General features: G+C 42.3%; 1 protein-coding gene across 1 annotated transcript in view; it reads left to right on the top strand.

The window, feature by feature from the left end:
• LMNTD1 (lamin tail domain containing 1) overlaps window positions 1-12,150 on the top strand; it is a 111,135-nt gene extending 98,985 nt beyond the window's left edge. Inside the window, exons 10-17 of the mRNA XM_040435567.1 lie at window positions 795-1,006; window positions 2,191-2,392; window positions 5,883-6,069; window positions 7,424-7,543; window positions 7,986-8,200; window positions 8,290-8,462; window positions 9,422-9,507; window positions 11,619-12,150. Of these exons, the coding sequence (XP_040291501.1) occupies window positions 795-1,006; window positions 2,191-2,392; window positions 5,883-6,069; window positions 7,424-7,543; window positions 7,986-8,200; window positions 8,290-8,462; window positions 9,422-9,507; window positions 11,619-11,759 (1,336 nt within the window). The 3' untranslated portion in view covers window positions 11,760-12,150. The remainder of the gene's footprint in view (window positions 1-794; window positions 1,007-2,190; window positions 2,393-5,882; window positions 6,070-7,423; window positions 7,544-7,985; window positions 8,201-8,289; window positions 8,463-9,421; window positions 9,508-11,618) is intronic.
• Window positions 12,151-12,786: the final 636 nt, after the last annotated feature.

Genomic DNA, 12,786 nt, shown 5'->3' with positions numbered 1-12,786 from the left:
TAGAGCAGAGAGCATGTGAATTGAGCATACATTATTCTGAAGGACCTAACAGGTCCTTTAATTACATAGACTGCACATTGATTGCTGATCGCTGGGAATTCCACGAAGAACACCCTGTGATCAGTCTAATGATGGTGGGCACTTACAATCAAAAGAGATTTGAAAATTTGATATGTCCGTTTCTGAAGTTTATGTACTTTGATGGTTAGATGTTTCAGTCTCCCTCTCAGAGTGTATTCCACTTTATTTACAAGATAAAATCTATGGGGTAAATTTATCATAGCCTGGCCATGTACAGCGGACTATGATGATCAGGCGCGCTGCTGGATGCTGTACCTGATTTATGACGAGTTGTATGTCTCTGCAGACTACACAGACAGACTAGATAGATATGAATGACCAAATGTTTATTTGTCCCTCTTGGATGTGTCAGAAAGAGCAGCCTATGAGTGGGGGAAGTAGCTTATTTCTCTCCTAACATCGCCTGTGTAAAGGTGCGCCAATTACCAGATGAACGAGTGCAACACTTGTTCATCAGGTAATCGCATCTTTCATGCAGTCACCTAAATTGAGTTTTGCCGGCACTAGATTGTGGTTAGACAGTGATGGCATTAGTGATTGCTCCTCCTCATACTGTGGAGGAGATTGCTGCATGTAAGTGCAGCAGTCTCCTTCACTGACAAGCGAGTGCTTGCTAAATTGTCCCATGTAAAAGGACCTTTAGAGATCATTAGAGGTTGCAGTTTGGGGCTCTGCATTGTCGTGTACACTGAGGTCTTCTATCTTCCATGCAGGATCACTAGCATCCCGCTGCACCCTCTACGCACCCCACCGTCCTCTTCACATTTCTTTGTAGAACCTTTTCAGTCTCCGATCTTCAACCCACTTCCTGATTACACCAAGACCAGTGACATTGTGCACGAATTAACCACATCAGATCCCAGTATATTGTACAGCAGTGCTGCCACCCCAGAAGGGAATAATCTATCAAAAGACGAAAAGCCTGGTAAGACTTCTTTGTCCATGGAGGGGTCATAACTGGGACATAACAGATTTACAGCAAAACTGTACCTTAAACGTTTGTAACATTTTTCTATCTGTAAAATATAATTTTTAACTCCCGGTATTCCCTGACAACCATAGATTGGGAGAGGTAGTTAAAAAAACAACAGCTGAAGACTACTCACATATACCCTGGAAACATGTCTTAAAATGCTTGAAGTAGTTGTTACTTCCCTTCCTCCACTCAACAAGCAAAAATATCGAAATATCTGCAAATGAGTCCATGTTGGCGTACTTTATATAACATTTATTAAATGTCACAAGTTATTTGATAAATTTGTCTCATCCTAAAACCTAACCCTTTTGTCTAGAAAAGCTACTCTAGTTCACTACTCCACCCTCCTACAGGAGTGAGAAGTCTTAATGATAAATCTGGAGTAAAACTCATTAACCTAACTAATCACACCCACTTTCCCACCCATATTTCAAAACTGGAGTGAGTGGTGTAAAAATAGTGACCTCAAAAAGTCACAAAAGCTCAAATTTGACACTTTTTGAAGCCAGAATTCTGGAGTAAAGGCATGAAAAATCAGGGCTTTGGGGTGCACTTTGAATGTAGGAGGCACAGCCAGGGTCAGACTGGGAATTTAAAGTGTCCCTGGGGAAAAACTCAAAGGGGCCCCAGTGTTGTAGGTGGGTCCAAATTGACAGAAGGTGGGGAAGAACAAGCAGATGGGGGCCAATACAAGTTGACAGCTTCAATAATACCATAGTGCAGCACAGAATACCATCCCACAGAACCAAATACCTCGCCATAGCTGTCCAGTTTTGTCCTCCTCTAGTTGTCTCTAATATAGATATGGAGCAGGGGGCATAGGAGGTGTGATGTTTGCCACTACACTAAGCCAGCCTTACCTTCAGCATGCTGCCTGGTTTTCCTCTAATAATGACCCTATAGTTCCCCCAGTAGTATGTACCTGATCAGCGGCAGCGGGTGGCCCTATGGGCATTGGCCCACTGGGAAAATTCCCTGTAGGGTGTATGGGCAGTCTGCCCTTGTGCACAGTACATAGCAGATTGGCACATTGGACACTAATACAGGTCATAATTAAATATCAGCAATACAACAGTGCGATCAGATTATCAAAAACTAGACTGAAAATTTCCACTTTGCAAACTTATTTTTAGATCTACTTTTTCCTGAAGATGAAGGTCATCACACTGAGCCATTGACGAGGCCAGCCACTGCACCTCTGTTGAGTTCCACTACTTCAGAACCTAGCCAACAACAAAGCTCTTTAGCTTCCACGATGGAAAACAATACATACCATCAAGAAGTTACCAATATTACATCTATAACTGGTGATGGCACCATAGCAGTTGTATCCAGGTCAGTTCATTATTGGACACTACATCAATACTCATCAGAAGTGTCTACAATGTAGCCTAACTTAGTGGGTTCATTCTCGTAAATAAATGTGGTCCTCTCTAAATTACCCCTCAGTCCTTCCCCTAAATTTACTTGTCCAGTCTGGTGATGCCTCCTTTGTATTTTCCATGGATTTCCCTTACATGATATCTTAAATGGAATCTGCCGCAGGTTTGTGCAAAGACAGCAGGGAGGGGGCTGTATGACATAAAAATGGTGTGGTTCATGACATAACTCTTCATCCTTCAACAAACTGGCCCAGAACTTGTAACCCCATTTTCCATCTCTTTGTTGAGGGAAGGGTGGCATGACTCCCAAGTTATGTTTTTCCTCTTTTGCTACGGTGTCTGTAAAGAGTGAAAGGCCTGTGGTTCACACCACTAATGACTACCAAGATGGTGAAACCTTAACTATGGTTCTAGTCCATGGACATTTTCTGCCTCTTGTGGGGCTTTGCTCTGGTAGACAGGCTAGCGGACGCAGTATAGAGGCAATCATAAAGTCTTTAACTTAAACAGTTCGGTGATTATTCACACATAAGGAAACACAAAATGACCGTTCACAGTCTTGGTGTTTGTTCACACCATGCAATGTCCATAGAACAAAATCTTCACCTGGTTAGCAGTCTTTCCCCCAGCTGTCCACAGCAGGCCTTAGGTGCCTGATTTCCAGCATGCGGCTTTAAAGCCTTTAGCACGGCATCAATTCACAGATCCCAAAACAGAGTCTCCACAGCTTCCCTGGAAGATGGCGGATCATCCACACCCAGCTGAGACTGCTGGCTGGGTTTTACAGGTCAGTAAAGACCCGGCCTGGAGCGTGGGGAGAAGCCACCCACCCAGCACTTTGGCTACTCCCAGTAAGAGCCGGCCCGGATCGGCTTTACAGCTATACTAGCAACAAACAGTGTCAATCAGCACTAGCTGCCGCTGACACTTAAAACTACCGGCTCTTACCTCACCGAGGCCAGGAACCTCGGTGACACATACCTTCCATCAATGACAGCCCCTTGCACCTTCCTACACTCTATATGTCCACTCTTATTGGGCAGCACAAGTATGTCTTTTAGAGTGCTCATGTTGAAATGCATGCCCACTGCCCCATCCTTAGACCTGCAGACTGAAATCCAGTCTTTATTTAGGTGTCTTGGTTAAGAAGATTCTGCCAACTATATGGGGAAAAAAAGAGTATACCACAACTTTAAGTTTAGTTTATACATTTTCCAGTATTTGGATTAGCTGATCATTTGGAATTTGTTGAGTGGATAACCCTTGGTTCACCATAAACTTCCTCCACCCTTATTTATTTGACTCCCTTATATAGCACTGACATATTCCACAGCACTTTACAGACATTATCATCACTCGCTGTTTCAAGTGGAGCTTACTATCTGATTTCCCTATCAGTATGTCTTTGGAGTGTTGGAGAAAACTGGAGTATCCAGAGGAAACCCACGCAAACACAGGGAGAACAAACAAACCCCATGCAGCTGTTGTCCTGGGTAGGTTTCAAACCTAGGACCGTAGTGCTGCAAAGCACTAGTGCTAACCACTGAGTCACCATGCTGCCCAGTGGAGACTTTGGAGATTTGTGAATTTCAAGTTATAAAGGAGGACTGTTTAGCTGGGTAACTGTGGAACCCTATGGATCTGATGACTAGAAAGACCCACAGACCCTCCTTTTGGCCAACTTGCAGTATTAAGCCCTTTGGTGGAACCGCAAATGTAGCAGTCAGTGGGGCAAATTTTTGAAGCTCTGTCAGTAACTATTGACGTTAGTTCCAGCCAGGGTTTTATAATTTGAAGCTAATATGGATCTTTCCTCAAAGATTTTCCATTTCCTTTTCCATTTGGTAGTATAGACCTACACAGGTTGCACAATCTCTAAAAACAAAGCAGACGAGGAGGGGATCTAGCCAGAGGGTCATTCCATCAAGAAAAAAAATTGATAATTACTTAAACTCCTGTTCTTGGAGGAAATTGTGGTGGTATAAACCACTATATTATTTTTATACTTTATCCCTATCACAATTGAAGCAAAGATATTTAAAATATAGATACAGTACATTCTGTACAATGGAGAGGCTCCTTAACATTTTGTTAGTTTCTGTCTGTTAGATGCCTGAACCACCAGGAGTCTGTGCTCTTGAGCCAACAGACAAATTGATATTTTTGTCTCTGATTGCCCCGGGCATTACATACTTTTACTTTTCTCAGAAGTGTTGTGTACCAGGATGTGCTGAAAGTCAGGTTACATTAGTCAGACTTACTTAATAATTCAATGTTAGCATTTAAAATACTGTCAGCTCCAAACATGATCGCTTCATCACAAGTTATCAAGGTCTCCCAACCTTTGTATACTTGAGATCTTAAATCCCTAAAATAAAAATGTAGATAAATAATGACTCATTTGAATAGATGTGCATGAAATGGACTACCAATGATAGGTGCCCTAATTTTTGGCGATGTAGCACGCATACAAAAAAAGATACAGGTTAAAGGGCATCTGTCAGCAGATTTGGACCTATGAAGCTGGCTGACCTGTTACATGTGCGCAGCTGAAGGCATCTGTGTTGGTCCCATTTTCATATGTGTCCACATTGCTGAGAAAAATGATGCTTTAATATATGCAGATGAGCCTCTGGGAGCAATGGGGGCGTTGCTGTTACACCTAACCTACAGGCTCTGCTCTCTCTGCAACTGCCGTGTCCTCTGCACTTTGATTGACAGGACTGGGCGGTAAAAATATCATCATGCTTGGCCCTGACTTCTCCTAAAGAGAGAGCTGAGCCTATTGGATTAACGGCAATGCCCTTGTTGCTCCTAAAGGTTAAGTTGCATATATTAAAACGTAGGGTGTCATTTATTAAACAGAAATACACCTATATTTGGCATATTTCTGGCACTGATTGCGGCGCAAAGGTCCATTGCGCCGCAATCTGTGACTTTTCCCCGCTCACGCCAAGTCTAAAAAGGTGGCGGGGAAGGGGACGGGGTGTCTCATTTACCATTTTCTACGCTTGTTTTTGGCATAGAAAAATAGGAAGGAAGCTAGGAAGCGGTCTTACATTCAAAAGTAAAATTAGTAGAGGCCCCCGCCTTTACATAACTGCTGCAGATCCACCACAAGTTTTCTCAGCAATCTGGGTAGATATGAATATGGGACTAACACAGACGCCTTCAGCTGCCAAGTGCACATGTAACAGGTCAGCCAGTGTCATAGGTACAAATCTGCTGACAGATGCCCTTTAAAGCCTCTGGGTTCTGGTGCCTAAGCTGTATGTTGCCAATCACCCACCTGCCAATGGCATGATTTGTATGATGAAATCATGTATATGGTAATGTGATAATACATGGGATCTCTATGTTGTCAGGCTTAGGGGCCTACATTACTAAATACTACTACATGCATTAGAAGATTACGTTCTCTCATATGCTTTTGAACCCATCAGTGCTCTTGGAGATTTGGAAATCACAGACGTTGATCCTGGTGGCCATTTTGTGAGAATTGCTAACCAATCTCTTGATAAAGAAGAAGACATTGGAGGTTATCTTCTGCAGCAGAACATTCGTGGACATCCTGTATCCATCTACCGCTTCCCACCAAAATCCAGAGTCTGGGCAGGCTGTGAAGTGACTGTAAGAAAAGGGGAAGGAGGATGATATAGATACAGAATATGATAATTACCCAAAAGGTGTAGGTAGCATGACTGGATATTATATGGCTAATTTATGTTTGCGGACAGATCCTGAAGGTACAGTTGACCATACCTAAAAAGCTTAAAAATCACTTACAATCTCTGCATGCACAGCCCAATTTTGCTACTTTTAAGAAAACACTTTCTTTATTGTTGCTGCACCTGGTATCTGTTCGAATGGCCATGTAAGCAAATTCAGCCAGTGCATTTTATCAACAATATTTTTAAAGGGTAATTCTTTAAGTAGTATAGCGCTCATGTGTTGAAGAGAACAGTTCTCTTTGAAAGTTTGTTCTAGTTCAGATCTAGAAAAGGGGGTTATTCACTGGTCATGTCTTGAAGGTAAGTTGTTTAGGCTTTTACTGTGGTTTCATCTTGATAGAGTTCTTCAGTGTTCACATCCTGAAGAAGGTGTCAAGTCTTAAACATGAATACCTAAGTGGTCAGTCCTCGGTGGCCAAGATTTGAAGATTTCTTCAGAGGTCTGATCTTGAATGCTTGTCCCGTGGTTGGGTCTTTAAAATGAGTTGTTCAGTGGTCAGGTCTTGAAGAAAAGCCGTTCAGTCATTAGCTGTTTTAAGATAGTTTGAGTAGACAGCACAAGTCTCATGAAGAAGACTCAGTCTGATCTTGAGGACAACTTTTTCAGGTTGTGGAGACAAGTTTTGAGAATGAGTTATCAGGTTTTAGCGATGACCTGTATAGTGTCCCAGTGACTTCCCAAATAAAAAAAATATATATATAAGATTTCACTTTATTCTAGTTGATCGAAATTCAGTGAGGCATCATATGTCCAAAAACCACATCTATATGCTCATGGGTGACCTATGTACAATTCACTTTGCTTTCTAAACCTGACCTCAGTGGGAAAGGATGCACAACTGCTTGATAGTCCAACATTTTGGGAAGTCAAGGTCTAATAGTTGAGAGCCATAAAGGGGTCAATAGCAAGAATAACATAAATGCAGCCACTATACTTTCTATGGTGCCATTGGAGAAGTAAGATCCAAGTTAGGTGGTCCCATTTCTTTTTTTTTTTTTTTACAAAACATAAGAAGATGCTCAAATCTGTGGCCCTGATGTGTCACCATTCGGTCAATTTAGTGGTGTGAACCAGCATTAGGATAGTGAATATATAGTTTTATTTTTAGCCTTTATCTTCTGAAGCTTTGTTGGTCCATGTAGAAACTTGAAAGGGTCATACCAAGGGTCTGCCATAAATACCAAAATCAGCAAATGCTAAAACCTATTCTATCAATGCAAAAATGTCATTATATTTTCCATATTGATCACAGGTTTGGGCGTCTGCAGCTGGTGTCCCTCATAAACCTCCCACTGATTTCCTGTGGAAAGATCAGAACAAGTTTGTAACTGAACCAAAGTGTACAACCATATTGTGTAACCCAAATGGACAAGTAAGATATTTAACATGAACTTTATTTAAAAATGGTAGTGGAGCATAAGCTGCCTTAAATATTCAGTAGAGTCAAGTGTGTTGGTACCATAGAGGCAGCCCATGTGGTCAGCTGGAAAGTTGAAGCTTCTGGGACCCAATGCAAATTCTGTAACAGGGCCACCACCTAACAGAAGCTATTTATAATACACATATATGACCACCTCTCTATATAGAGTATACAACCTCTGTAAATACCGACTGCTAGGGCAATGTTGGATTGGAAGACCAGCCTCTCTATAATTCATCCCTGTGTGTACCCTCTATAGTTATGCACCTACACATACTATGTGTTTCATGATAAGAGGGGGCCTGCCCTTTCTAGGTGGCTAGAACCCAGAGAAATATGTTTGTAACTCACTGCATATTTTTTAACATCTTTCTTTCTTTTTTTTTTTGTTTAGGCCATGGCTTGGTTCACTCCCATTAAGGATAAAACAAGAAAGTCATTAGAAAGATACAAAATTTTCAAATCTGAACCTAAAACTTCTTTATCTGAATTACTAAATGAGCCAAGTCAAAAAATGGATGTAGAGACCACAAATGACAGAAGAAGTCGGACGCCAAAGTCGCCACCTGTTTCTGGTAAACTAGAGAAGGTGCCTCGTCTACTGAGAAGGTAGAATCCTCCTGTGTTGCTTCAGCTGCTGCAATACCTACCTGATATGGTGACAGATGGTTTGTTCACATTTCTCTTGTATTTTATAGAGAGAAGATCGCACCTATAGTCCTTCCAACTACATCAAGCCCATGGACACAGAGCACTTCATCTCCTGTCCACCCTGACTTTAACCCCAACCACCTTGTGTCGTTGGGAGGTGATGGAAGTAGTGTTTGCTGCCAGAGGAGGTCTCAGACTGCTAAAACAGTGCCTTCTTCAGGTGAGGAACAAGAATTACACCAAGCCCTAAATTTAATAGGAGACTAAGGGAGTACTTTATCAAACTGGTGTAAAGTAGAACTGGCTTTGTTGCCCATAGCAACCAATCGGATTCCTCCTTTTATTTTCCAAAGGAGCTGTCCAAAATGAAAGATGGAATCTGATTGGGAAACTAAGACAGTTCTACTTTACACCAGTTTGATAAATGATCCCCTAAATGATGAAGCATGGGAGACCTGACAAGTCATCTATACAGCTCACACATTACAGGTATGTACTTTGAGCTATGTAACTTTTTTTCTTGAGTTACTCTCTATTAAAAGAGTGAATTTTATGTTGATTTGTGGGGTCCGACTCTCAGCACCCTTGTCGATCAGCAATTTCAAAGGGTTCTTGGACTCCAGTGAGCACGACGACCTCTTCCTAGGCCAGTGGCGTCATGTTGATCTGTCACATTGCCTAGGTGCAGCTCAGTCCCATTCAAGTGAAAAGGACTGAGCTGCAATGCCAAGCATGGCTCTAATGCAATGGATGGTACTGTACTTGGTAAGCTCCAAGGAGGCCATAGCCTCCTCAAAAAGCTGACCCGCCGATCTGATATTGATGACCTATACTGAGGATAGGGATAGGCCATCATGATCAGAATCTCGGAAAACCTCTTTAAGCTGGGTGGTTGTCACGGCCCGGACCCTTTTACTACCATCAACCCTAATCCTGTCTGTCAATAGTGTGTGTGTGTATTGTTATGTGATGAGACATCTCCTTTAACTAAAGTGGGCTGTCTGAACTTGTCTGGTCTCTGTAGAAGGCCAAGCAGAGGGCAGAAGTTTCTCCAGCACTAAGCTGCCCCCTATCCATTTACAGACCAGCCTAAACTACGGTTTGTTTTGTGATCTGGTTGAAAACATAATAAAGGTAGATGGTGACATGATGAATATTAATAGAAGTGTGCCTCAACAGATCTGGACTCAGGGAAGAAAAATTACAAAAAGCCACATGGGCACCAAAGGCGCAAGAACTACCGTGGGCCGATCCAATCAGCAGGGGTAAGACGTCCGTTTTCTATCGTAGACAGACGGCTGTACCATGACTGGTAGGAGACCTTAACCCTAACTATACTGAATCATCCAGACCAATGGTGGTATGCAATAGTCCCATTACAATGGTAACTTGACTTTTTGTATTGTAATTAAAGAGACAGCATTACATTAAAGCTGTTACATTGTAGCACTGAGTTCAAATACAAGTATGGACAGTATGGTCTCACAAAGTTGAGGGTAGGACCAGCTCTGCTGTATGTAACACTCACAGTGGGTCCCCTGTATACCGCACCCTTGTTTTTAGAAGCATAGAACAGGTTTACCCTGTAGGCCCTGCTATCTGCCCAGGTTTGCCTGGTTCTGATGCCAGCTCTGCCTCTGTATTTTCTTTTTTTGGTTTACTCCCAATTGCTGAAAGCTGTGATCTGATTTCTTGCCCTCGGGAATCCCTCCATATTGTTTCCATTAAAGATAACTAGTAAAGAGATGGATGCAATGTTCTGCAGGTTGTGTGCACTGAGCTCTATTAGTATGTATGACTTTAAGACGCTGACCTACCCCTGTCCCTCATCTATAAACTAAATGTTTTCTCGGGGCCTGGAACCAGTGACAGGAAAATGGAATAAACGCCACTAAAATAGTCACATGGGGAGGCGCAGTTTGTGTTGTTTCGCTTCTATGTGTCATTTTGCTTGTTACCTGGAGAAGTTGTCAGGCTGGGGAGTGGGTGTCTGTAGTACTCTTCAACGAGATGAGTGACAGAGAATTGCAAAACCTTCCATAAATAATCACTGGTATCACATATCTCCAGCGCTGAGACTCTCCAGAGACATTTACTTTAAGAACAGTAATAATAATATTTTATAATACTGCTGTTTTGTGTGTGTCAAATATGTCTTCGGGCCCTTCAGGCAGCAGGGTCTGGGTGCAACTATACATTCCCCCCCTCCTCTCTATTGTTGCACCTCTATAATTGCAGACAATGCAGATAATGGTAGTTTCACACTAGCGTTTTTGCTGGATCCGGCAGGGTTCAGCAAAAACGCTTCCGTTACTGATAATACAACCGTCTGTATCCGTTATGAACGGATCCGGTTGTATTATCTTTAACATTTCTTTAACATTGCCAAAACTGATCTGTTTTGAACTCCATTGAAAGTCAATGGAGGACAGATCCGTTTTCTATTGTGGCAGATTGTGGCAGAGAAAACGTTTTTCAGTTTTCCCCAGGACAGAAAGCAAACCACAGCATGCTGCGGTTTGTTCTCCAGTATGAGAGCAGAAAGGAATGCATTTTGGAGCACTACCTTCTGTTCAGTTCAGCTTTGTCCCCATTGACAATGAATGGGGACAAAACTGAAGCGTTTTTTCCCGGTATAGAGCCCCTATGACGGATCTCAACACTGGAAAACTCTAACGCTAGAAGTGGTTTCAAGAATGCCAACAGGGACATCTAGTGTCCAGTTGTGGAAACGCATGGGCATTCCATAAATTAAACCTAAAGGTGCAATTGCATGCACTGCTGCTATCTCCAAGAGAGACTGCAACTAGAGCACTGTTTATTCCACGTTTCCTATTCCTATCTGAACTTTGAATAGAATAACAGAACTGCAGTGAAGACTGAGACAGAGCAGGAATGACTGAGATAGTGCTCTGCAGGTTGGTGAAAATGTACATGCTCAGTGACTAGATGGAGTACAATATAACTGTATTATGATCATGCCCAGGAGGACATTGCATTGATACAAATGTAATATATACTTGTCTGTTTACAGAGCAGGCAAGAAAAGGGATCTCTTAAACTTCTTCTGCCGTGCGTTTCCCACTAGTCTCTGAGCAACACCAGGCAAGGTTACAGATTTGGCAGTCAGTGCAGAACCTGCATTTCCAGCCTCATATGCCACATGCTCCATCTTCTGGTGATTGGGATCCAGTAGACAGGCCAGGATCACTCCCTTACATGAAGATATGACATCCTTATATCATCAGGGCTCCTCATTGTACCCAGGCTTATCCCTCTTCCTGTCACTGATATTGGCTGCAGTAAATGGCAGCCGAGTTTGGAGGTGATCCTGTGCCACCGGTGACACCCTGACTTGTTACTCTTTCTCTTGCAGCCTAGTTCCAGAGGAGTCATGTATCTGGGATACTCATCGCCTGCTGGGTCCGTTCTGCATAAATACTTTGCAAACTCCTCATATAACATCAGATTGGCGAGCCAAGTGTCTCTCACCCCTACAATCCTGTCCAGCGTCTGATGATATTACCGAGAGGTTTTACGTATGCTGATGCCTTAAAGGGAATGCCCACCTTTTTATTCTAAAAATGTTATGAGGTTTTCCTTTTTTAGAATAACAAAGTGGCATATACAGTATGTACATTAACGACACAATTACACAAGAGCAACACACTTATCAAGTTGTTCCGTCAGCCTGGACCACAAGATGACTACTACATGACGACCAACACAGCCTGTAAGGGTATCAGTTCTTACTGATAACAGGTTTGTGAATCTATCAGATGAGGATTGTTGCAGCTATATGTCTGTCGGTTGAATGAAAGCTTATAGCATCTGTCCACACCAAGAGACTAAGGAAGAATTGAGACAGATCTAAATTTAGAACACCCAGAGTTCTCCTACGGTTTTCGGTATTACGGTATGCCTTTGAGTATATTGATATATAGTCATCAGCTGGACTAATTCTCGTCTAGACCAATGGTCTAAAATAAATGGTTTCCACTTGTCAAAAATTATTTTTGCATGTGTTTCTTTGTGCCTTTCCTTATCTATGCTCTTCAGACCCAACACCTGTAACCTTTTGTAACAGTACTATCATTTGGGGCAGTAGCATACATTCAATGGAAGCAAACCACGTGACTGCTTCCGGTTCTGGCACTAAACTCCTTCTTGTCTTTGAGCTGTTAAAGCAATGCATTTTCATGCCGTGACCAATAGGCGGAGCTCAGGAAAAACAGATGATTACCGCTTCCATCTCAATCAATTGTAACTGCATAAATTCCTATGCCATGCACTGAGCTCCCCCTAGTGGTGGCTGCAGGCAGCCAACTTTGTAATATATGGGAAGTAGATAGAACATGTCCCATTTTTTGTCCATTTCCAGGGCCAGGTGGACCCCACTGAAATCAATGAGCCCATTTATAATGGCTGTTTAGACAGGAGTGTACCCATCTAACTGCCATTAAAACGGGTACACTGTAAAAAAAAAAAAAAGGGCCATTCAAAGGTTAAAATAATAATTATGCGTACCTCATCCACTTGCATGC

Source organism: Bufo bufo, chromosome 1, assembly GCF_905171765.1.
Source record: "Bufo bufo chromosome 1, aBufBuf1.1, whole genome shotgun sequence".
Lineage (NCBI taxonomy): Eukaryota > Metazoa > Chordata > Amphibia > Anura > Bufonidae > Bufo > Bufo bufo.
Note: the sequence above shows the minus strand (reverse complement) of the source record. Positions and strands in the feature narration are given on the sequence as shown.